The sequence below is a fragment of the Gigantopelta aegis genome, chromosome 10 (genome assembly GCF_016097555.1).
Source record: "Gigantopelta aegis isolate Gae_Host chromosome 10, Gae_host_genome, whole genome shotgun sequence".
Taxonomy (NCBI): domain Eukaryota; kingdom Metazoa; phylum Mollusca; class Gastropoda; order Neomphalida; family Peltospiridae; genus Gigantopelta; species Gigantopelta aegis.
In genome coordinates this window covers 332711-357117 of record NC_054708.1, presented here as the reverse complement: position 1 = coordinate 357117, position 24407 = coordinate 332711, and the positions used below count along the sequence as shown (strand labels likewise).

Genomic DNA, 24407 nt, shown 5'->3' with positions numbered 1-24407 from the left:
TTACGGTTATATGGCATCGGACATATGGTTAAGTACCACACAGATATTGAGGGAGGAAACCCGCTGTCGCCACTTCATTGGCTACTCTTTTTGATTAGCAGCGAGGGATCTTTTATATGCACTATCCCATAGACAGTATAGAACATACCACGACCTTTGATGTACCAGTCGTGGTGCACTGGCTGAAGCGAGAAATAGCTCAATGGGCCCACTGACTGGGATTGTTCCTAAATCGACCGCGTATCAAGCGAGCTCTTTACCACTGGGCTACGTCTCACCTCTACTGAAACATGAGAGGCAGGCGATCTTGTTTGTGGGATTACATCAAGGACATGACATCCCCTGATGTTATGTTATCGCTGCTGTAAATACCCTGCCATGACTGGACACATCTTATCTGTTAATGACTCCAATACGTTTCATACAAAAATCCTTATCAGCCTATATGTTTACCATTTCCAATGTTGGTCAGATTCATCGTAGTACTCTCTTAGGTTCCTGAAAAGAATGCGCGTGTGCGCGCAACTATAGTATTGTTACTGTTCGTTGTATTAAATGCAATATAGGTTTGGTTTCCACAGCAACGTTACAGTAGGTTCTGCTCTGTTTGTTTCAGATTAGTCTTGCTGTGAAAGGGGCTGATTTTGTATATCCTGTTTGCGGCAAAGTTTTGCCTGCCTCACGGCGGACATACATGTACCAGCACATGGAGAAGCACCACGAGTGTGGGTTCCGCTGTCACGTGGAGAAGCACCACGAGTGTGGGTTCCGCTGGCAAATGGAGAAGCACCACGAGTGTGGGTTCCGCTGTTACGTGGAGAATCACCACGAGTGTGGGTTCCACTGTCACGTGGAGAAGCACTATGAGTGTGGGTTCCGCTGTCACGTGGAGAATCACCACGAGTGTGGATTCCGCTGTCACGTGGAGAAGCACTAAGAGTGTGGGTTCCGCTGTCACGTGGAGAATCACCACGAGTGTGGGTTCCGCTGTCACGTGGAGAATCACCACGAGTGTGGGTTCCGCTGTCACGTGGAGAATCACCACGAGTGTGGGTTCCGCTGTCACGTGGAGAATCACCACGAGTGTGGGTTCCGCTGTCACGTGGAGAAGCACCACGAGTGTGGGTTCCGCTGTCACGTGGAGAAGCACCACGAGTGTGGGTTCCGCTGTCACGTGGAGAAGCACCACGAGTGTGGGTTCCGCTGTCACGTGGAGAAGCACTATGAGTGTGGGTTCCGCTGTCACGTGGAGAAGCACCACGAGTGTGGGTTCCACTGTCACGCGGAGAAGCACCACGAGTGCCGGTTCCGCTGTCACGTGGAGAAGCACCACGAGTGTGGGTTCCGCTGTCACGTGGAGAAGCACCACGAGTGTGGGTTCCGCTGTCACGTGGAGAAGCACCACGAGTGTGGGTTCCACTGTCACGTGGAGAAGCACCACGAGTGTGGGTGCCGGTTCCGCTGTCACGTGGAGAAGCACCACGAGTGTGGGTTCCGCTGTCACGTGGAGAATCACCACGAGTGTGGGTTCCACTGTCATGTGTGCGGAAAAAGATTCTCCTTCAAGTTGGCTCTCAGACGACACATCCTCAAGTTACATTTCGAAAATACTTTACTACTGACACATATTGGCTAACGTTTATAAAACATCAACAATGCAACCGCTGGCCAATGTAAACAAAACGTCTGCAATGACAACTGTTGGCTAACGTAAATGAAATGTATTAAATGACAGCTATTGGTTAACGTCATGAAAACAGCAATGTTAGCTATTGGCTAACGTCAATGAAACATCAGCAATGATCGCCTCTGGCTAATGTAAACAAGACATCAGCAATGACAGCCTCTGACAAACGTCGTTAAGACGTTGTCAGTGACAACCACTGGCTCACACAATTGGATGTCATCAGCGATACTCATTGATTAACACACTAAAGATTCTATCGGCTATTGTTATGCATTGCATCATAGTTCCAAGTGTGCTGTTCTCTTTAAGCCTCCTGGTCCTACCCACTTACAGACCTAAACACTTTCCCAGATGCCGCCTTCCGCATGAGCGTATGGAACGGCCGGCTCTCGTAAAGACACTGTTTTCTTTATTTGCAGGTCGTGGAGCCTGTGACAGTGTCCGGAGACGTGGCAGTGTGCACGTTGTGTTTCAAGCCATTTCCTCAGACATACATACGTCAACACATGCAGAAACACAGCCAGGAAGGCTTTCCGTGTGCTCTATGTGGGAAAATGTTTACCTTTAAAGGAGCTGCAAAACGTCACCAGTTTATCTCCTGTCCCTTCAGGAAGACAAACACACCATAGCGAGTTAGTTCGTTTAAGTACTAGCACATGTAGCCACTAGGTCGCGGACTGGCACATGTACCCACTAGGTCGCATACTGGCACATGTAGCCACTAAGTCGCATAAAGGCATCTGTAGCCACTAGGTCACGTACTGGCACCTGTACCTACTAGGTCGCTTACTGGCACCTGTACCCACTAGGTCATGTATTGACACCTGTAGCCACTAGGTTATGTACTGACACCTGTAGCCATATATATGACATTTGCGGGATCAAATAGACAATTACACCCTCAAATATAAAAACTCCATATGGTTATAGATAGATAGATAGATAGACAGATAGATAGAAACATACATACATACATATACATGCATACATATATATATCAGAGATGGGGTAATTGTAATCGAATATAATCGATTACATGTTTTCATGTAATCGCAATTGTAATCGATTACAATGTTTAAAAATGTCATGTAATTGCAATCGTAATTGATTATATTGATAATTTAATCGTAATCGGCGATTACGTTCATGATTACTCATATTTTGCCAAACCCCTTAGACATGTTTAACATCAACTGCAGCGCTGGTCAATCAGTGTAGACAATATAACTGATATCCTATTGTCTTCTACTCTAATAATATATACTGATTAACCCAATTGAAATTTAGCATCAGTATTGCATTTTATAAGAAACATAATAAATTATGTTTTACTTTCTAACCTTTGTATATATTCATATATTTATATTCTGTGGTTTATGTACAGCATGAAACACAATGCTAAACTACTTGTCTGCTTCTACTACTACTACTATCATTGGCCTGTGAAACAGGGAATCAATTATGACTGGATTATCAAATGAATGAAATCCACGGGGATGAGGCTGCACATTTACATATTGATAATGGCATCTATCTTGTTTACTTTTGCTATAAAAGCACCTGAATGAATACAGTGTTCTATTTGTCAATACATATAGTCTGTTTGCCAGGGCACTTAACCTTGCATTTCAGTACCCACTATTGTTCTTTGTGGTTTTTACATCTTTGAAAGGTGCTGATTGAGGATCCGAGGGGTGCAAAGTTTGCACCCTTGAGCATTTTGAAATATTCAAGATGGTGTCCAAAATGGCAGCCAAAACATAGAACTGGCAGTATCTCGGATACTACATCAGCTAGAATTTAAAAAATTGAGGTCTATGACTCGGGTTTAGGGATCTAGGAATTTAGTTATAACTATCACTTGGTAACCAAGGCATTACACAACCATTTAAATCCAAGACGGCCACCACCATGGCTGCCAAAACATGAAAATGGTAATTTTTCACGTACGCCAAAACTGTAGATGTCTCTCATTGGGCTTTAGCGGTCATAACATCCATTGATAACAACCTTTTGTTAACTAGGACATTGCACCATCAGTTGAATCCAAGGTGGCCACCAAAATGGCTACCAAAAGAGAAAACATGGCCAAATCTTGCCTTCTACTTTAACCAAAACAATTACATTAGAAAGTACCAAATGACCAATGATAATGAATGTTTCACACTTCATTCAACCTCCAAACTTTCATTGTCCTCGTCTCCACTATTCAAGTCCACTTCTTTGGTGAATTGGTTGTTGCAAATGTCTGTTCCATAAAGCTACAGAAACCTGTATACGATAGCTGTGCTACACTCACATTTTGCAGTTAAACAGGGTGTTTCGGTGGAACATCCACAACGAATCAGCATCATAATTTCAGGAGTTTTGACTCCAGATGGAAGAGTTACTGGGGAAAGAGTTGTCGATGCTTCATCTCTTGACTAACCAATGTCTGTTGGGTCTGATATCAGTGGGAGGGATTTCATCTTCGGGGTCTGTGTCAGGTGGGGGGTTTTCCCCATTCGTTTCAACCACATTTCGTACCTAACATGTGACAGATTACTGTATTTATTAGTGACATAGCAAGCAGCAACAAATTCTGTAGCTGTTTTCTATAACATCATCCATATTGGAACTTCAATCCCCAAGTTTAGTAAGTTTATGTCCTTTAGCAGATTTAGTGCAATTAATTCATGCTTCATTACAGTTGCTCCAATGTCTATTATAGTTCTAGTCGTACTAGTTCCTTCCATCAGCAAATCACATGACAGTTTGCTTCTAACGTAATAATACACCAGCAAGATAAAAACAACTGTCATCTGAAATAACTTTAATGCAGTTTGCCCTTGGTAACAGCTGCCGTCGTTTGCTGTGGAATGATCACATTGGCTTCTTTGTGAGTTGTTTTCAAGTCTTCTCTTTATACGAAAAGTCCTATGAAAGATTCTGTTGGAACTGATTTGGATCCTGTTACAAGAAGACTTGTAGTTGTCATATTACCAGTCGCCTGAAGATTATTTACTCTATGAAATAGCTGCTGACAGATTATATCAGTTAGCTGAACCATGTTTTCTGTACATGTAAGGACAACTTGTTGTGGTAGAAGTGGAGTTCGTGGAAGTAGTTTATACTGCTTGCTAATTTCATTTCTGCACGGCTATTCCTAGTACCACTCTTGATGATGTATGGATGGTAACAGTCAAAGACAAGATAAACATCACTCTCATGCAGTTTATTAATGATATAATTCATGTACCCATCTACAAAGTCTTGCATATTCCCATTTGTTGACCAATGAATAATTCACAGTATTAAACAGCCATCAATGACGGTGACGTAACGTGTTTGCGAGATTCTAATGGAAACATCTACTTGCAGGGCTTTCTTCATGGTTGACTTTGTCTTGGTTATATGCATTTTATCGTCGTCTCCAAAGAGCATCACTCGTACTGCAAGATTTCCTGAAGGCTTATGTCACATCAATTCATCAGAGCTATGTCAGTGTTGAGTATTCCATTTGAATTAACTTTGACGTGCTTCTTGCTAGCAGCCACCTCAACGCCCTTTTAACCATAGAAGCCATCTGACCAGCTTGCTTCATATTTTTACATCTGATGTTTTCCCAGTGGTGACTGCGTAGGACATAGTAGCCCGGTGATAATGTTTACCAGGGTTGTGGGATGAGTTTCTGTGTGTAAGGGGTCCATGCATGTGGCGAGCTTGTCCTTGATCTTCTCTCTGTCCTTTCTATCAGAGTCTCTGCAAGATGTCATTTCCTCCTTGTGAGTTCTGACTAGTATAGAATAGTTGCTTGCATTTCTTTTATCTGCTACATCTTTGACAAGTTGGCTACATGTGTGGAGACTTGGTGCCCACCTCTTGAGAGCAGATGGATTAAGTGTTATGCCAATGATTCCACCTGGCCCATGGCCATATCTCATGAATGTTGTTTTAATGAACATGTCTGACCAAATGTCATACCATAAAGAAAACCTTATATTATGGTTGATTTAGAAAGTAATATATGGTTATTTTTTGTCACGGTGGCCATTTTGGTGGCCATCTTGGATTTAAATGATCATGTAATTTCCTATTTAGCACAATGTTGTTACAAATGAATATTATGACCCATAGTGTCCAATCAATGACATGACTGTTTTGGCTATTTCCAATATTTCCATGGAAGTAACTATTTTCATGTTTAACAGTCATATTGGTGGCCATCTTGGATTTAGATAATGGTGCAATGCTTTGATTATCAAAGGGCACTTAAAACTGAATTCCTTGACCCTTAAAACCCAGCCATAGACCTCAAACGTTTTATTATAGGTGATGTAGTATTCGATATATTGCAATTTATGTTTTGGTAGCCATCTTGGACGCCATCTTGAATATTTTTAAATGCTTAAGGGTGCAAAGTTTGCTGACAGAGTATAAGCTGTCACAGAAGAGCGGGAGGGCTTACGTTACACTAGTGTACGTAAGCCACCAACCGAAACTAGCGACCAGGAAACGGAGACACCAGAGACGGAAGAATAGAGCACGGACGAAACGGCACGGGGGGGGGGGGGGGGACCAAAGCCTGTGCCTACTCCGCTGGTAGAGTCCTTCGCCGCCGTTGACGCAGAAGACGCCGTCATCGCCGCGCTGCAGACCGACGAGCCCGCATCGGATCGAGGTGGACCCGCCGGCCAGCCCTGACGTCTCTACCTCCCCGGTTCGACACCCCCACCCGCCGGCCCTTTTAAGGGCCAATATTATGGCGCTGCTGGAAGGGATCGAACCGGTGGTCTTACCAAACAGACCCAGCGCAGAGGGATACCGTCCAGCCGGTCTTCAGTGCTCCATGTGCCAAGTCGTAAGCGAGAAGACAACCCCCCTCCCTGTCTTGGGACGGAAGAGCTTGCTTCGCAAGCACTTGCGCCCACGACAGGCGTGCGCTACAACAGCTTGTTCTGAATGTGCACGTTAAAACCTATGACCTGACCTGACTGTCACAGACGGGGTCACAGACGTGGTCACAGACACAGACACAAATCATGTAACTAAACACTTGTTAATGAAATCGATCTTAAACTTCAATAATAGTAATTTTAAAGCGTCAGAAGTTAAATGCAATCAGCAACTTGCACAACTATATGTATCTGTTTATTTATTTGTCTGTTCCTTTCTTTCTTTCTTTCTTTCGTTCTTTCTTTCTTTCTTTCTCTCTTTCTTTCTTTCTTTCTTTCTTTCTTTCATTATTTCTTCATTAATACTTTTTTTTAAATATTTTATTTATTTTAATTTTCATTTGTGGATGGTATTAAATGGTATAAATACTACAAACAATACAATATATATATATATATATATATATATATATATATATATATATATATATATATATATATATATATATATACACATGTATATATAATTATACATTTATAAAATTACACCTGTGGTTATGGATGTATCTTTTCGTCAATGATCCAAATATATCAGCACCACTATTGAAGGATCACTCATATTGTTAGTAATACACATGTTAACGATGCCTGTCCAACACACTAATTATGAAAGGTGGAATGTATGGCCTTCGTGGATTATGCCCAGAGTGAGGTTTCCTAAGTGAATTTCAATATGAGTAATGGTACTTCCGGTTATAGGCCACAAGAAAATGGTAAAAGTTATGCAAACACATGTACCTACTATCACCCCAACAAATGGGTTGTCTCAACACACCCATGTCTGAAATTCTGTCTGTTGTGCCCCAACAATGCGTTCTGACCATGGGTATAAACATGTGCATGATTGCTATCCACACTTCAGTTGAAAATGCCGAGTCTTACCATCGTTTTGCTTTGGTATCATTCTGTTCATGCAAGACGTTTGTATTGAACAATTTACTTTGAAAGGATCTATTTACATGTCCATCTAGTGTCACATCCACTCACACTCTTGTAACCACACTTAATCAATTCACTGCAGGCTTTGGAAGCTAAAGCTAGAATATTCCAATATATCAGCACTCATACCACCTCGTATCGCATTAGAACACATTCCTTTCTTCGTCAACATGTTGCAGGTCACTGGTCTTATAATGAGAGCTACTGGTGTAACAGTTGAGTGTCGTGTAGATAAAGGCACGAGTCACATCAGAGTAACTGTTCCAAGTATCCCCAAGATGTTCTTTTACCTTTTTTCCCAAAGAATGCAGACGTTATGTCACATTCTGTGATGTTGTGGAAGAGAGGCAGGGCCAGGGATTTAACATTACTTTATAAGACGTCATATAATCGTGCCTACTTTCTCGAATACCTTTATCTTTCTCGAATACCTTTATCTTTCTCAAATACCTTTATCTTTCTCATCTCTTCTAAATTATTTGATGCTACAAATAATACATGTATCCCATACAACATCGTATTTTTGAATATTCTGTTATATGAAACAAATACACGGTCGACATACTCATCAAATGTGATGTATTTGGTAACCGGGTAGGTCTAACTGGTATGGTTGTTTACGTGATCGTTCACCACCAATACTGTTGACTGTCATGAAGGAAATGATCATTATATCTTGTGTTACTGTTATTCTTCAAGGACCCAAGCATTCAATGTATCATTATATCTCTGTTGTTACTGTTATTCTTCAAGGACCCAAGCATTCAATGTAGCATTATATCTGGTGTTACTGTTATTCTTCAAGGACCCAAGCATTCAATGTCACCATATCACTACGAGGAGGCAGACACTAGACGTTTAATTCATGTGCCTTTCTTAGAAATGGATAATATACTATAGGCAGTCGCGGCATAGATTAGCTTGATTGCGAATTGCAATATATAAAGGCATATATCATTCAAGATGCTTCGCTGATTCCATACTTCACTGTACATGAAATACGTTTCTAATGAATATTTTACGTATCACAAACGCACAATTCAATATGCTCCGATGGGCATTTGTGCATACACATCTAGTCCTACATCCACACAGACTGTTGCAAGCATACTTAAGCAATACACTGTAGGTTCTCTCTCATATTTAGTGTCCCACACAAGAACTCAGCATTGGCTGTCTTTATCAAATGTCATTCCCCATCCCTCTGGAGTGTGTGCATTTTGTTCATGCTGTTCACTGGTAGACCACATTCCAGCTTGGTAGTAAACACGTTTTGAGTACTGCAGTAGGGCATCCTAGGTGGGTGAAATGGTTTCCATTGTCTTCTTCATCTTCTGGAAGTACAACACTTTCCTTGCTTCGCCAACATATTCCAAATCACTAGTCTTAGCATACAAGATAACTGTGAAAAGTGCCAATAGCGGGAGTGTAGAGCATCAGCATCTACTAAGAAGAAGAACTGTGGTACTAGATGCAATGGTTATTTACTTGTCTTCGGGGCAGTCTACGATAGCAATTGTGATGCATAAGGTTCCCGATTGTTTGTTAGATCATGAAAAAAGTCCGCCCAGTTTCATGGAATGTTGTTTCCAGATAACTGACATTTTCTGAGTATGTGGACCATGTTTCTGTTTCATACAATATGGAACGTTCCAAAAGACATGCATCACATGTAACATCACATCATTTTAAGAGAAAGTGAGGAAAGTGTATTCTAGGAACCAGGCATCATGGTATATAATATGACGTCTTGGAGAAAGAAAACTCCCTGGCACTGCCTCTGTTCCACAACTATACAGGATGTGACACTATCTCTGTTTTCACTGGAAAAGGTAAAAGGACAGCTTAAAACTGCTACCCTGGTGTGACTTGTGCCTTTACCTACATGGTACTCAACCCTTATACCAAAGTAATTGTAAATTCTCCACACTTCTAGCTAATACTATATGTCACAGGTATCTTGTATAATAAAACCAGCGACGTGGAACATGTTGACGAAGCAAGGAAATTGTTGTACTACGAGAATAGGATGGCAATGGAAACCATTCCACTCACCGAATATGCTCTACTGCTAGTGTTGGAAATCAGTTGGAATTCCATAATCGATTATCAGTTATACTCGGTTATCACCAACCAATCAACTTTAGATTACACAACCGATTAAAATGATATGAACATAATGAATAATTTGAATTATAAGGACAATGCACATGTCGTCATGTTCACTTCAGTACACTCTACAACTCGCCAATCTACCTTTAATAAGTAATTAATAACGTATCTGTATGTAGATATAAAAACAAACACCAACCCCAACATTTACATCAATTACATCATCTAGACTAGAGGAATAAGTACAGTTAACAGTTATATACTTTTATAATCTATCATAACATTGGCAGAGCCAAACCGATCAATTTTCGAATATAATCGATTATTGGAACATCATTGCCTAGAAACTGCATCACTCAAAACGGGTTACTTATTACGTTAACACTGTGTTCCACCAGTGAACAACAATGCACCCACTACAGAGAGATGGGAAGTATATTTCATAAAGACAGCCAGTTCTATGTTCTTTTGTGGAATACCCTAATTCTGGCTTCCAAATACTGCAGTGAATTGGTTACGTGTGGTTACAAGAGTCTCATTGGATGTGACACTACATGGGCATGTAAATAGGTCCCACCGAACTGTACTGAAAACTGCATTTGTTACTGCGAGAAGTAAATTGTTCAATAAAAACGTCTTGCATGAACAGAATGATACCAAAGTAGAAAGATGGAAAGATTCACAAGTGACGTTTAACTTTGTATGGCGGCCATCTTGGAAATCCACGGTTGCCACCATAATGTATCTTGGACAAGTTGTCCCTATTAAAATTTGACAACTAAGGCAATGGACAAACATTTTCCACTTTTTAATGATCACAGAATGATAAAAAAGCAAAACGATGGCAAGACTCACAATAGTCATTGCAGCCTTGTTCCTCAATAACTTGTCCATATATTTCATCTCCTTTATAAAAACAATTCCATCTAGTAATATTGTGATGATATAACTACATCATTACCCTCAACACTCTAAGTTGCATTAAAAGGAAAGCTACGCGCCTAGGTGGTATGGGTTCTGGGGTATTTGTATCAACAGCTTTTTTCATGGTGGCCATCTTGGAAATCCATGTTGGCGACCATAACATATCTTGGACAAGTGGTCCGTTTTAAAAGTTGAAATCTAAGACAATGGTAAAATATTTTCAAATTGTTACTGGTAGTGTGTAAGGATCTGTTGACTGCTTGCAAAGTAATTATGGGTTTTTCACATTTTTATGTTAGTTTTGTAAGTATGACTTTTTTTCGTTAGTCACAGGTTGTCTGTCATTCACATTCTAGGCAGTTGAGTTGAAATATGTCCATCATACATGAAGCAGTAGTACCATTAATGCCAAAGTGTCAGATTTTAAAAATCAACAAAATGTCATGACCATTTGACCTCTGGTGACCTAATTTATTACACCAATTTGTATATATTGTATATCAAGTTGTAGAGGGGTTTTATATAAACATTTTGAGTGCTAATTTGTGTGGCTATGTTCATGGTTGCAAAGTTATGATATATTTTGTTATCCCTACCCCCAAATATTGTACAATAATTTGTCCTCGCCTCACTATGTTTATGGGGTGATATCCACCAAAAAGCTGCTCCTTACAAAAGTCTATCATCTAATTTATTAACTACAGTCATAGGGCTATTAAAAAAAAAAAAACACCATGAGAATTTGCCTGCCAGATGATACCAATTCGTTACATTTCAGGGTCTGGCTATATGAATAAAATGTAAAAAAAATTTGTCTTCACCAGAATATTTACAAATTTAATGATTTGTGAATCGAGGTTGGGGGGTTGATTTCGTTTGCCATGTGGTGTTGATCATTTACTAAGTGCCCTTACAGGAGCGTGTGAAGGGGTGGGTTTTGGGGGTCAACACCCTCTCCACTCCTTGCTCAAGCATATTTTCTTATCTTTTTTGTCAATATATTTTCCAGGGGACACGCTTGCCACAGTATAGACCCCTCTGCTAAAATTCCTGCACACACACCTACCTTAATAATGTTTTCGTCATATGACACAATAAATCTTTCAAGCATTAGTATGACGAGCTGTTATCATGGGAATAAGCTGGGGGTCGGACAAAGCCCCACTACCCACTGAAGCTTACAGTGCAATATATGAGTGAGAGAGAGAGAGAGAGAGAGAGAGAGAGAGAGAGAGAGAGAGAGAGAGAGAGAGAGAGAGAGAGAGAGAGAGAGACCGAGAGACCGAGAGATATATATGAACTGCACCCCACTGCATCCATATTCCACTGGATAACATAGCTGCAACATGATTACAGGTTTGACCATAGACGTACGGGCTCCCATTTTTGTCGGGGGGGGGCAGACTTGTTTTTGCCTGAATTAGACAAAAATACCCGAATATGGATAACAACATTTATTCATATTACATTAAACATACTGGTATATGTTGGTAATATGAGATGCAGATAGCACATTATTTTTAATTCTACTAGGATTTTTAATTCTACTAGGATTTCCTTGGCAGAACGTTTCTTGTACAGTTGTATTGATTAGAACGTACTTGAAGTTTTTGGGACAATATCCACAAACCAGTAGGGTATATTTCTAAGTTTTGAGTTTGTATTGAATGTTAAAAATCTACAGTTACATTTAACATGTAGTTTCTCCTGGCGCTTTGATTGGGTATTTTTGAAAGCGGACAAAGATTCTCTGGGACAGTCTACACAAAATAACAGATTTGTAGAGTTTTGGTTGAACATATCTGAAACTTGAGACAGGGATTCTATGAGACAGTCTACACAAAATAACAGATTTGTAGAGTTTTGGTTGAACATGTCTGAAACTTGAGACAGGGATTCTTTAAGCTGGTGATCAAACAAAAAAATCCCACTTTTTGATGTTCAATAGTGGAACACGTATGCAATGTAGAACATTGAACTTTTGCAAATAAAATTAGTATAATATGATTATGTTGTCTACTGCGTGTATTTTCTTTTTACACATGACTTACTTTTAAAATTGCACGTAATACAAAACGTAATGTTAAAATATGCTATATGCCTACTTTTGATTACGTAAGCCTACTCATCATTTTCTGTATATATACTAAAACATAGGTCGATTGTCCCAATATTTTCTTTTCTTACAACCTATGGTCTTTCTAGGAAAACAGTCTCATACATATTGAATAAGCTATATGGTTACAGTCGTGGACATAAAATGGAAATTTTAAAACGTGGGAGGCAGAGTATATAAAAAAGAGGAAAATAAGATGGTTAACTTCTGCTTTTAGTACTTAGAGTAAATGTTGGTATAGCTTTTTTGACACCACATTTTGAATCACGCGTTATTTTAAACACAAGCCGTATATCAAAATCAACATTCTCTCATCAATGCACAACATAATGTACTGGTTTTGTGCAACAAATATCAGTGATCTGCAATGCATACCTTTATCGATATTCAGCTCCAAAGTGAGACAGTTTAAAAAAAATAATAATAAAAAAAACACATGACCGATATATAAATGTTGAGGTAGAGCACGTTCATACGAGGATGAGTTGCTTTTGGTGGACTGTTTGGAATTTATTTGTATAGAAAATAATTATAACACCGTAGCTGATTATATCTGTGCAGTCGGTGCACATTTTCGCCGGGGTTTTTTACATTAAAAAAACCAACAAATTCGAACCAGGAAGTAAATGACGTATATGCCTACTCGGTTCCACTATCAAAAGTAGGCAATATTGACCCGTGAATTCTCCTAGAATGCATTGCGCCTAACTGGAAATAATCGGAACTCCGAAGTGGTCTATTGTATAACAGCAAAATGAAGCGGTGCTTTGGCATACAGGTGGCTAACTAAACATTTTCGCAGTCAAACTGTGATTATTTTTTGCAAGGTAGTTGCCAAGGAAGTGTCCGCCATAACCCAACAGTTCGTGGTCCCCTCGATATTGTTGTATTTTACACTGAATATATTCTGACGTAAATTGTATTGAATTGCACGGAGTAATACTGGGTTGTAGTAACAAATGTCCGATGAGTGTTAATGAATGAAGCTTTATTCTGTTTCTTTTTCAGATGCATGCTTCATCTGCCGGTGGGACGCTTGCATGTTCAGTTTGCGGCAAGCAGTTCCCTGCCCTGTACAATCTAAGCCAGCACATGCAAAAACACAGCCTGTCTGGCTTCCCGTGCGTCTTGTGTGGAGCGACCTTCAGGTTTAAGTCTGGACTCCACCGCCATACGAAATCTACCTGTGTATTCCGCTCTACGCGTTGACCACCGCCATACGAAATCTACCTGTGTATTCCGCTCTACGCGTTGACCACCGCCATACGAATTCTGCCTGTGCATTCCGCTCTAGGCGTTGACCACCGCTATACGAAATCTGCCTGTGCATTCCGCTCTACGTGTTGACATCTGTCTTCTTGTTCGGAGGCCTTTTATCAGATTCACCATACATTTATTGTTATTGTTTTGGGGTTTTGGGATACAGAACACATTTGGTTGTTTTTTTTCAGTCTTAATATTGCCCTACAAATGGTATGTTAAAGAATATAGTATATATGTTGTCCTGTCCGTGGATCGTTTCGTGACAGCCGAACACAAAGAACAGCTCGTGTGGTGACAGTGAGTTGTGTTTGTCATCTCTAAACCAAGTATACCAGTGTGTGACTCTGACAGTGTTGTGACACCTCTAAAACAACTATCCCAGAGTGTGACTCTGACTGTGTGGTGACATCTCTAAACCAAGTATCCCAGTGTGTGACTGACTGTGTGGTGATATATCTAAACCAAGTATCCCAGTGTGTGACTCTGACTGTGTGGTGACATATCTAAACCAAGTATTCCAGTGTGTGCCTGTGTGGTGACATATCTAAACCAAGTATACCAGTGTGTGATATGACTGTGTGGTGACATCTCTAAACCAAGTATCCCAGTGTGTGACTCTGACTGCGTGATGACATCTCTAAACCAAGTATACCAGTGTGTGATATGACTGTGGTGACATCTCTAAACCAAGTATACCAGTGTGTGACTCTTGACACTGTGGTGACATCTCTAAACCAAGTATGCCAGCGTGTGACTCTTGACACTGTGGTGACATCTCTAAACCAAGTATCCGAGTGTGTCATTCTGACTGTGTGGTGATATCTCTAAACCAAGTATCTCAGTGTGTGACTGTGTGGTGATATCTCTAAACCAAGTATCCCAGTGTGTGACTGTGTGGTGATATCTCTAAACCAAGTATGCCAGTGTGTGACAGGTCATAGTTAAAGAAACAGACAGTGTCGGTTTCCTTGTGACTCTTTGACACAAAAGTCTACTTCATAAAATGCAATATGCATAAAATGCAAAATGCAGTATTCTACGATGTCAAAATACCATGTTACACGAGCCTGGTTTGTAGCATTTTTTATTATTAAAAGATATTTATATAATTCTATAAATAGACTAGAAATCCTTTATAACACACATGTATTTTAAATGTATAGAGGCTCATAAACGAGGTTATCAGTTATTATCAAATTTATGTCCCGAGTGAAATATTTTTCACTTGTCACGAGCGTTACAGGTAAAAATTATTTCACGAGGGACATAAATTTGATAATAACTGGTACCGAGTTTGTTATTCTATTTATTATCCCAACTATTTGGGGTTTTTTAAAGCCTTTATTTTCGATATAGCCTACATCGACTACACGTCCATGTATAGGCCTATAAAAACGACGTAAACTATTTTACTGTTCTGGGTATTGCTTTAACTTTGTATTTTATTCACGGTTCACAGATAATTTTCAACACCCAAAATTCAATATATTCGGAAAAAACCCTATTATTTTACCACTATTTTATTACAAGTTTAACGATGAAACCAGAAAGACATAAACGTAAACGCTTTAAACTACGTGACGTCATTGTGTGTTTTGCCAAATCGTGATGACGTCATATATAGTACCGACAAGGTGATTAGTTTGATGGCGTCAAATCATCCAATAGTAGTGTAACTCATGGGCGTATTATGGCAAATGTGCTATTAATTGCAGTACGTGTTACCACTGAAAATTGATATACAAGTGAAAAACGACCAATTTTGCTATAGTGTCTACAATTGACAGAATATGTCGCTAGTTTCATCAGTGTGGTCTTCTTTACACGTGGACCGCAGAATAAAGGAAATCACATATCTGGATATTATCTTAAAGACACCTCGTGTGATTTCCGGCAGAAAAGCTAACCACATTCATATTAAGTGGGAGCCCTGAATTAGAAACCTATATCCATTCAACACATCACTGTCTACGGTGAGATCTATTGCTGTCAGGTGGATCTTCTAAACGTCAGAGGGCAGACTATATCCACTTCAGCACATCACTGTCTACAGTGAGATCTTTTGCTGTCAGGTGGATCTTCTAAACGTCAGAGGGCAGACTCTATCCACTTCAGCACATCACTTTCTACAGTGAGATCTGTTGATGTCAGGTGGATCTTCTAAACGTCAGAGGGCAGACTATATCCACTTCAGCACATCACTGTCTACAGTGAGATCTGTTGATGTCAGGTGGATCTTCTAAACGTCAGAGGGCAGACTATATCCACTTCAGCACATCACAGTCTACAGTGAGATCTGTTGATGTCAGGTGGATCTTCTAAACGTCAGAGGGCAGACTATATCCACTTCAGCACAACACTTTCTACAGTGAGATCTGTTGATGTCAGGTGGATCTTCTAAACGTCAGAGGGCAGACTATATCCACTTCAGCACATCACTTTCTACAGTGAGATCTTTTGCTGTCAGGTGGATCTTCTAAACATCAGAGGGCAGACTACATCCATTTCAGCACATCACTGTCTACAGTGAGATCTATTGATGTCAGGTGGATCTTCTAAACGTCAGAGGGCAGACTATATCCACTTCAGCACATCACTGTCTACAGTGAGATCTTTTGATGTCAGGTGGATCTTCTAAACGTCAGAGGGCAGACTATATCCACTTCAGCACATCACTGTCTACAGTGAGATCTATTGATGTCAAGTGGATCTTCTAAACGTCAGAGGGCAGACCTCTCCATAATGTGAACGGCAACCTGGGGAATCGAGCATTTGTTGCTGGAGTCGACAAGAACGACAATTCAACATTTTATGTTTACCTAACAGCGAGTGTTACAAAAGGGACAAAAAGGTTGTCTTAACATCAATTACGAGACCACTTCATGTTATATATATATATATATATATATTTACAGTATGTTCTTATATGTTGCAATTCATTCTGTTGGAAGACGCAGGTGACATAGTGCTCGGCATTATAGTGTCGCGATTTAATTTCTGGTGAAATCTTATTAAACCAAGCACGTATGCACACACACACACACACACACACACACACACACACACACACACACACACACACGTATGAAATATCAATAAACAACTTCTTGGAATATATTTGTTTTGTGAATGACAATACTGAGTGTTGGATGTTTTGCCATGAGGAGGACTGCCACTCCCAGACTGGTTGGCCAAATCTATGCCTGACAGAGGTTATTGGACATTGTGTCAGCTGTGGTGACATGCTGCCATGATTCAGTCACTACGTTTAGGTCACGTCGACTATAATTATATAGAGACTAAAACCCAACCTAACGACCACCCCGGTTCTAAGACCACCCCGCTCAGTGTTTCTACCAGAAAGAAAGTTTTGGGTATAGCGCTATGGAATTTAATACAACCACAGTCAATAGGGGGTATGGGAAGCCTTCCCCAGAAAGAAAATAGGTCAAGTTTAGGGTTAGGGTTAAGAAAAGTATACATTAATTATAAGAGTAATTGATTTTGTCAAAAGGTTAACGTTTTAAAAACAATCTGCCAAAAAATCTGGATATGGCGCCATACCGGAATATTTCCTTATTACTTTATAGTAAAACTACCCCGGTATTAAGACCACCCCGCTATTACAGATTACGACTGGTAAAGTCAGACCCAGTGGTTGTTTTTAGTGTATTTGGATCCCACAAATGCGACCACAGCATTTACTTGTCACGTCACATAAGCGACAAACAATAAATAACGTGGTAAAGTCTTGCCCAGTTGTACACCTATGGTGTTAAAGTTAATTGCAGTTATATGCGTTGCTCAAACCTAAGCAATTAAATAATCTTATATTTATTTAGTTCGAAAGACAAATGTATTACTTTCGAACTAGATAGTCATAGTTGATTTCTGGAAGGTACAATGCAGTCATTTTATTGTATAACTTGCACACAATAAGGTTGAAAGGTAATAATTACACAGAGTAACATGGGTTTTTTTTCTATGAAAGCAAATGCCATAGTAGTACAATCCTAGTACTTTGTTTTTCACAGAAACTGACAACAAATGCAACAATTAGCTCCAATCAGTCAAATGAGATTTGCATTCACGTGTTTGTATTACCTTTGGGACAGTGGACATCCTAAAACAAGTCAAGTCATATGGTTTAACGTACACCTTCAGAGCAAGCTGTTTTAGCGCACGCCAGTCATGGGCATAGGTGCCGGCCTCGGCCGGTTTCTCCGTCCAGAACAGGAAAAGGTTGGTGAGGGAAAAGGGACCGCCCGCTCTCGTAGGTGCAAGGGAGCACCAGCAGCCCGACCGGGGTTCGTAATAGGCGGGTGGTTGGTTTTGGTGCTATGGAATTTGGAATGTACCTTAGGATTAATACCAAAGGAGAAACGATGCGTAATTTGAATGAAGGAAATTTGGCGCATTTTTTTTATCGAACCGCCGAATTGAAAGGTGGAACATCCTAAAACGTCGGGAGGGTGTCATTTTTCTAGATAGATGTTAATTCCTATTGTGTAATAAATAAGAAAAAGAACAGGTCCAAGCTCACAAATTACTGAAGCAGGTTTGACACTTGATTACTTAGGCACGTCTGTACACCTCTTTAATACAAAATAACGTCTGCACACCTGTTTAATAGAGAATAACGTCTGTACATCTGTTTAATAGAGAATAACGCCTGTACACCTGTTTAATAGAGAATAACGTCTGTACACCTGTTTAATTGAGCGTAACGTCTGTACACCTGTTTAATACAAAATAACGCCTGTACACCTGTTTAACAGAGAATAACGTCTGTACATCTGTTTAATAGAGAATAACGTCTGTACATCTGTTTAATGGAGAATAACGTCTGTGGACCTGTTTAACAGAGAACAACGTCTGTGGACCTGTTTAACAGAGAATAACGTCTGTACATCTGTTTAATAGAGAATAACGTCTGTGGACCTGTTTAACAGAGAATAACATCTGTATACCTGTTTAATTGAGAATAACGTCTGTACCCTGTTTAATACAATACAGAATAACGTCTGAGAACCTGTTTAATAAAAAATATCGTCTGTATACCTGTTTAATTGAGAATAACTTTTGTACACCTGTTTAATAGAGAATAAGATCTGTACACCTGTTTAATAGAGAATAAGATATGTACACCTGTTTAATAGAGAATATCCTCTCTAGCCTTGTTTAATTGAGAATATCATGTGTATACTTGTTTAATAAAGGATAGCGTCTGTACACCTGCTTAATTGTGAATAGCGTCTGTACACCTGCTTAATTGAGAATAGCGTATGTACACCTGCTTAATTGAGAATAACGTCTGTACACCTGCTTAATTGAGAATAACGTCTGTACACCTACTTAATTGAGAATAACGTCTGTACACCTGCTTAATTGAGAATAGCGTCTGTACACCTGCTTAACTGAGAATAACGTCTGTACACCTGCTTAATTCAGAATAGCGTCTGTAGACCTGTTTAATTGAGAATAATGTCTGTACACCTGTTTAATTGAGAATATCATGTGTATACCTGTTTAATAAAGAATAACGTCTGTACACCTGTTTAATTGAGAATAACGTCTGTACACCTATTTAATAAAGAATAACGTTTGTACACCTGTTTAGTAGAGAATAAAGTCTGTATACCTATATAATAGAGAATAACGTCTGTACACCTGTTTAGTAGTTAATAACGTCTGTACACCTGTTTAGTAGAGAATAACGTCTGTATTCCTATTTAGTAGTTAAAACATCTGTATACCTGTTTAATAAAGAATAACATCTGTACACCTATTTAATTCAGAATAACGTCTGTGCACCTGTTTAATTGAGAATATCATGTGTATAACTGTTTAATAAAGAATAACGTCTGTACACTTGTTTAATTGAGAATAAAGTCTGTACACCTGTTTAATAAAGAATAACGTCTATACACCTGTTTAACTGGGAATAATGCCTGTACACCTGTTTAATTGAGAACATCATGTGTATAACTGTTTAATAAAGAATAACGTCTGTACACTTGTTTAATTGAGAATAAAGTCTGTACACCTGTTTAATAAAGAATAACGTCTGTACACCTGTTTAGTAGAGAATAACGTCTGTATACCTATTTAATAGATAATAACGTCTGTACACCTGTTTAGTAGCTAAGAACGTATGTACACCTGTTTAATAAAGAATAACGTCTGTACACCTGTTTAATAAAGAATAACGTCTGTACACCTGCTTAACTGAGAATAACGTCTGTACACATGTTTAATAGATAATGTCTGTACACATGTTTAGTAGAGAATAACGTCTGTAGACCTGTTTAACAGAGAATAACGTCCGTACACCTGTTTAATAAAGAATAACGTCTGTAGACCTGTTTAATTGAGAATAATATCTGTACACCTGTTTAATTGAGAATATCATGTGTATACCTGTTTAATAAAGAATAACGTCTGTACACCTGTTTAATTGAGAATAACGTCTGTACACCTGTTTAATAAAGAATAACGTCTGTAGACCTGTTTAATTGAGAATAATGTCTGTACACCTGTTTAATTGAGAATATCATGTGTATACCTGTTTAATAAATAATAACGTCTGTACACCTGTTTAATTGAGAATAACGTCTGTACACCTGTTTAATAAAGAATAACGTCTGTACACCTGTTTAGTAGAGAATAACGTCTGTATACCTATTTAATAGAAAATAACGTCTGTACGCCTGTTTAGTAGTTAATAACGTCTGTACACCTGTTTAGTAGAGAATAACGTCTGTATTCCTATTTAGTAGTTAATAACATCTGTATACCTGTTTAATAAAGAATAACGTCTGTACACTTATTTAATTCAGAATAACGTCTGTGCACCTGGTTAATAGAGAATAACATCTGTACACCTGTTTAATTGAGAATAACGTCTGTACACCTGTTTAATAGAGAATAACGTCTGTACATCTGTTTAATAGAGAATAACGTCTGTATACCTGTTTAATATAGAATAACCTGTGTACGTACACCTGTTTAATAGATAATAACGTATATACACCTTTTTAATTTACAATAACGTCTGTATACGTGTTTATTAGAGAATAACGTCTGTACACGTGTTTAATAGAGAATAACGCCTGTGTACCTGTTTAGTAAAGGATAACGTCTGTACACCTGTTTAGTATAGAATAACGTCTGTACGCCTGTTCAGTAGAACATAAAGCTTGTACAGGTGTTTCATAGCGAATAACGTCTGTACACTGACGAGACCAGTGGTAAAGCGCTCGCTTGATGCGCGGTCGGTTTGGGATCGACTCCCCCCATCAGTGGGCCCATTTGGCTATTTCTCGTTCCAGTCAGTGCACCACGACTGGTACATCAGGGGCCGTGGCACATGCTATCCTGTCTGTGGGATGGTGCATATAAAATATCCCTTGCTACTAACTGAAAAATGTAGCGGGTTTCCTATCTAAGACTATATGTCTTAGACTAAATTGACATCCAATAGCCGATGATTAATGCATCAGTGTGCTCTAGTGGTGTCGTTAAACAAAACAAACTAACGTCTGTACACCTGTTTACTAGACGATAGCGCATGTACACATGTTTAGTATAGAATAATGTTTGTACACCTGTTTCGTATAGAATAACGTCTGTACACCTGTTTAGTATAGAATAGGCCTAACATCTGTACACCTGTTTAGTAGAAAATAAAACTTGTACAGGTGTTTCGTAAATAATACGTCTGCACACCTATTTAGTAGAGAATAAAGCTTTTACAGGTGTTTCATAGAGAATAACATCTGTACACCTTTTGGCTAGAGTGTAACTCGTATGTCCCTGTTCATTATACTGATCGCCAAATGGAACTATTCTGTTTACTTTCAGGTGACTGGGGAGGGTTCTGATCGGCGGCTGCCCTGTGCGGTGTGCGGCAAGTCGTTCCACGCGTTAATCAATCTGAAGCAGCACATGGAGAAGCACAGCGAATCCCGCTTCCTGTGTAGCACGTGCGGCGCCAGTTTCTCCTTCAAGTCCAGCCTGTACCGGCACGTGAAGCGCGCGTGCGCGTTAAGACCGACCGACACACCGGACAGTGGCTGATGTCAGTCGGTGAACGAAATAGCTGACGTGACGTCACACTCGGCCCACATGACGTCATACTCGGCCCACATAACGTCATACGCGGCCCACATGACGTCATACTCGGCGCAACAAGAGTAGTCCCAGCGGAATACTGATCTCGCAACCAGTCGTCTATTATCTAAATAAAGTTGAAATGAACTGAACTAAAAACTGACTCTTGGCATTACATTTAAGGATTGTGTGTTATTTCGTTTACGTTCATCGGGGTATGAACAATAAAAAACAGTCATCCGCAAACTGTCTGAATCGGCTAGGCTGGATCAATGGGATGACGCTAAATTGTAATGAATGTCAAGGGAAATTAATTATTACTCCATAAAGAGATGTTGTGGTCCGCAGATGTTTTAATTGATCGTTTTATGCCCCGTGCGATTACAAAACGCGCCATTGTCGAGCACTGAGAGTAGCGTCCTTACATGGAAACATATTGTCGGGCACTGAGAGTGGTGTCCTTACATGGAAACATATTGTCGGGCACTGAGCGTGGTATCCTTACATGGAAACACACTGTCGGGCACTGAGAGTGGTGTCCTTACATGGAAACATATTGTCAGGCACTGAGAGTGGTGTTCTTACATGGAAACATATTGTCAGGCACTGAGAGTGGTGTCCTTACATGGAAACATATTGTCTAGCTCTTATAGTGGTGTCCTTACATGGAAACATACTGTCGGGCACTGAGTGTGGTGTCCTTACATGGAAAAATATTGTCTAGCTCTTATAGTGGTGTCCTTACATGGAAACATATTGTCAGGCACTGAGAGTGGTGTTCTTACATGGAAACATACTGTCGAGCACTGAGAGTGGTGTCCTTACATGGAAACAGATTGTCTAGCACTGAGAGTGGTGTCCTTACATGGAAACATATTGTCAGGCACTGAGAGTGGTGTCCTTACATGGAAACATATTGTCAGGCACTGAGAGTGGTGTCCTTACATGGAAACAGATTGTCTAGCTCTTATAGTGGTGTCCTTACATGGAAACATATTGTCGGGCACTGAGAGTGGTGTTCTTACATGGAAACATATTGTCTAGCACTGAGAGTGGTGTCCTTACATGGAAACATATTATCGGGCACTGAGAGTGGTGTCCTTACATGGAAACATACTGTCGAGCACTGAGAGTGGTGTCCTTACATGGAAACATGTTGTCGAGCACTGAGAGTGGTGTCCTTACATGGAAACAAACTGTCGGGCACTGAGAGTGGTGTCCTTACATGGAAACATATTGTCAGGCACTGAGAGTGGTGTTCTTACATGGAAACATATTGTCAGGCACTGAGAGTGGTGTCCTTACATGGAAACATATTGTCTAGCTCTTATAGTGGTGTCCTTACATGGAAACATACTGTCGGGCACTGAGAGTGGTGTCCTTACATGGAAACATATTGTCTAGCTCTTATAGTGGTGTCCTTACATGGAAACATATTGTCAGGCACTGAGAGTGGTGTTCTTACATGGAAACATACTGTCGAGCACTGAGAGTGGTGTCCTTACATGGAAACAGATTGTCTAGCACTGAGAGTGGTGTCCTTACATGGAAACATATTGTCAGGCACTGAGAGTGGTGTCCTTACATGGAAACATATTGTCAGGCACTGAGAGTGGTGTCCTTACATGGAAACAGATTGTCTAGCTCTTATAGTGGTGTCCTTACATGGAAACATATTGTCGGGCACTGAGAGTGGTGTCCTTACATGGAAACATATTGTCTAGCACTGAGAGTGGTGTCCTTACATGGAAACATATTATCGGGCACTGAGAGTGGTGTCCTTACATGGAAACATACTGTCGAGCACTGAGAGTGGTGTCCTTACATGGAAACATGTTGTCGAGCACTGAGAGTGGTGTCCTTACATGGAAACAAACTGTCGGGCACTGAGAGTGGTGTCCTTACATGGAAACAACATACTGTCTAGCACTGAGTGGTGTCCTTACATGGAAACATACTGTCGGGCACTGAGAGTGGTGTCCTTACATGGAAACATACTGTCGAGCACTGAGAGTGGTGTCCTTACATGGAAACATATTGTCAGGCACTGAGAGTGGTGTTCTTACATGGAAGCATACTGTCGGGCACTGAGAGTGGTGTTACATGGAAACATTAGTGGTGTTCTTACATGGAAACATACTGTCGGGCACTGAGCGTGGTATCCTTACATGGAAACAGTGTCGGCACTGAGCGTGGTATCCTTACATGGAAACATACTGTCACGCACTGAGAGTGGTGTCCTTACATGGAAACATACTGTCGGGCACTGAGCGTGGTATCCTTACATGGAAACATATTGTCGGGCACTGAGCGTGGTATC

At 40.0% G+C, this 24407-nt stretch overlaps 1 protein-coding gene across 4 annotated transcripts in view; it reads left to right on the top strand.

Annotated features, from left to right (window-relative positions):
• Positions 1-24407, top strand: part of LOC121384253 (zinc finger protein Gfi-1b-like) — a 169723-nt gene that overhangs the window by 115770 nt on the left and 29546 nt on the right. Inside the window, exon 4 of one of the 4 annotated variants that reach the window (XM_041514552.1) lies at positions 21839-22824. The exons of the other annotated variants lie outside the window; for them this stretch is intronic. Within the exon in view, the coding sequence (XP_041370486.1) occupies positions 21839-22054 (216 nt within the window). The 3' untranslated portion in view covers positions 22055-22824. Of the gene's footprint in view, positions 1-21838; positions 22825-24407 lie in introns of those variants that run through there. 4 annotated transcript variants of the gene reach the window in all.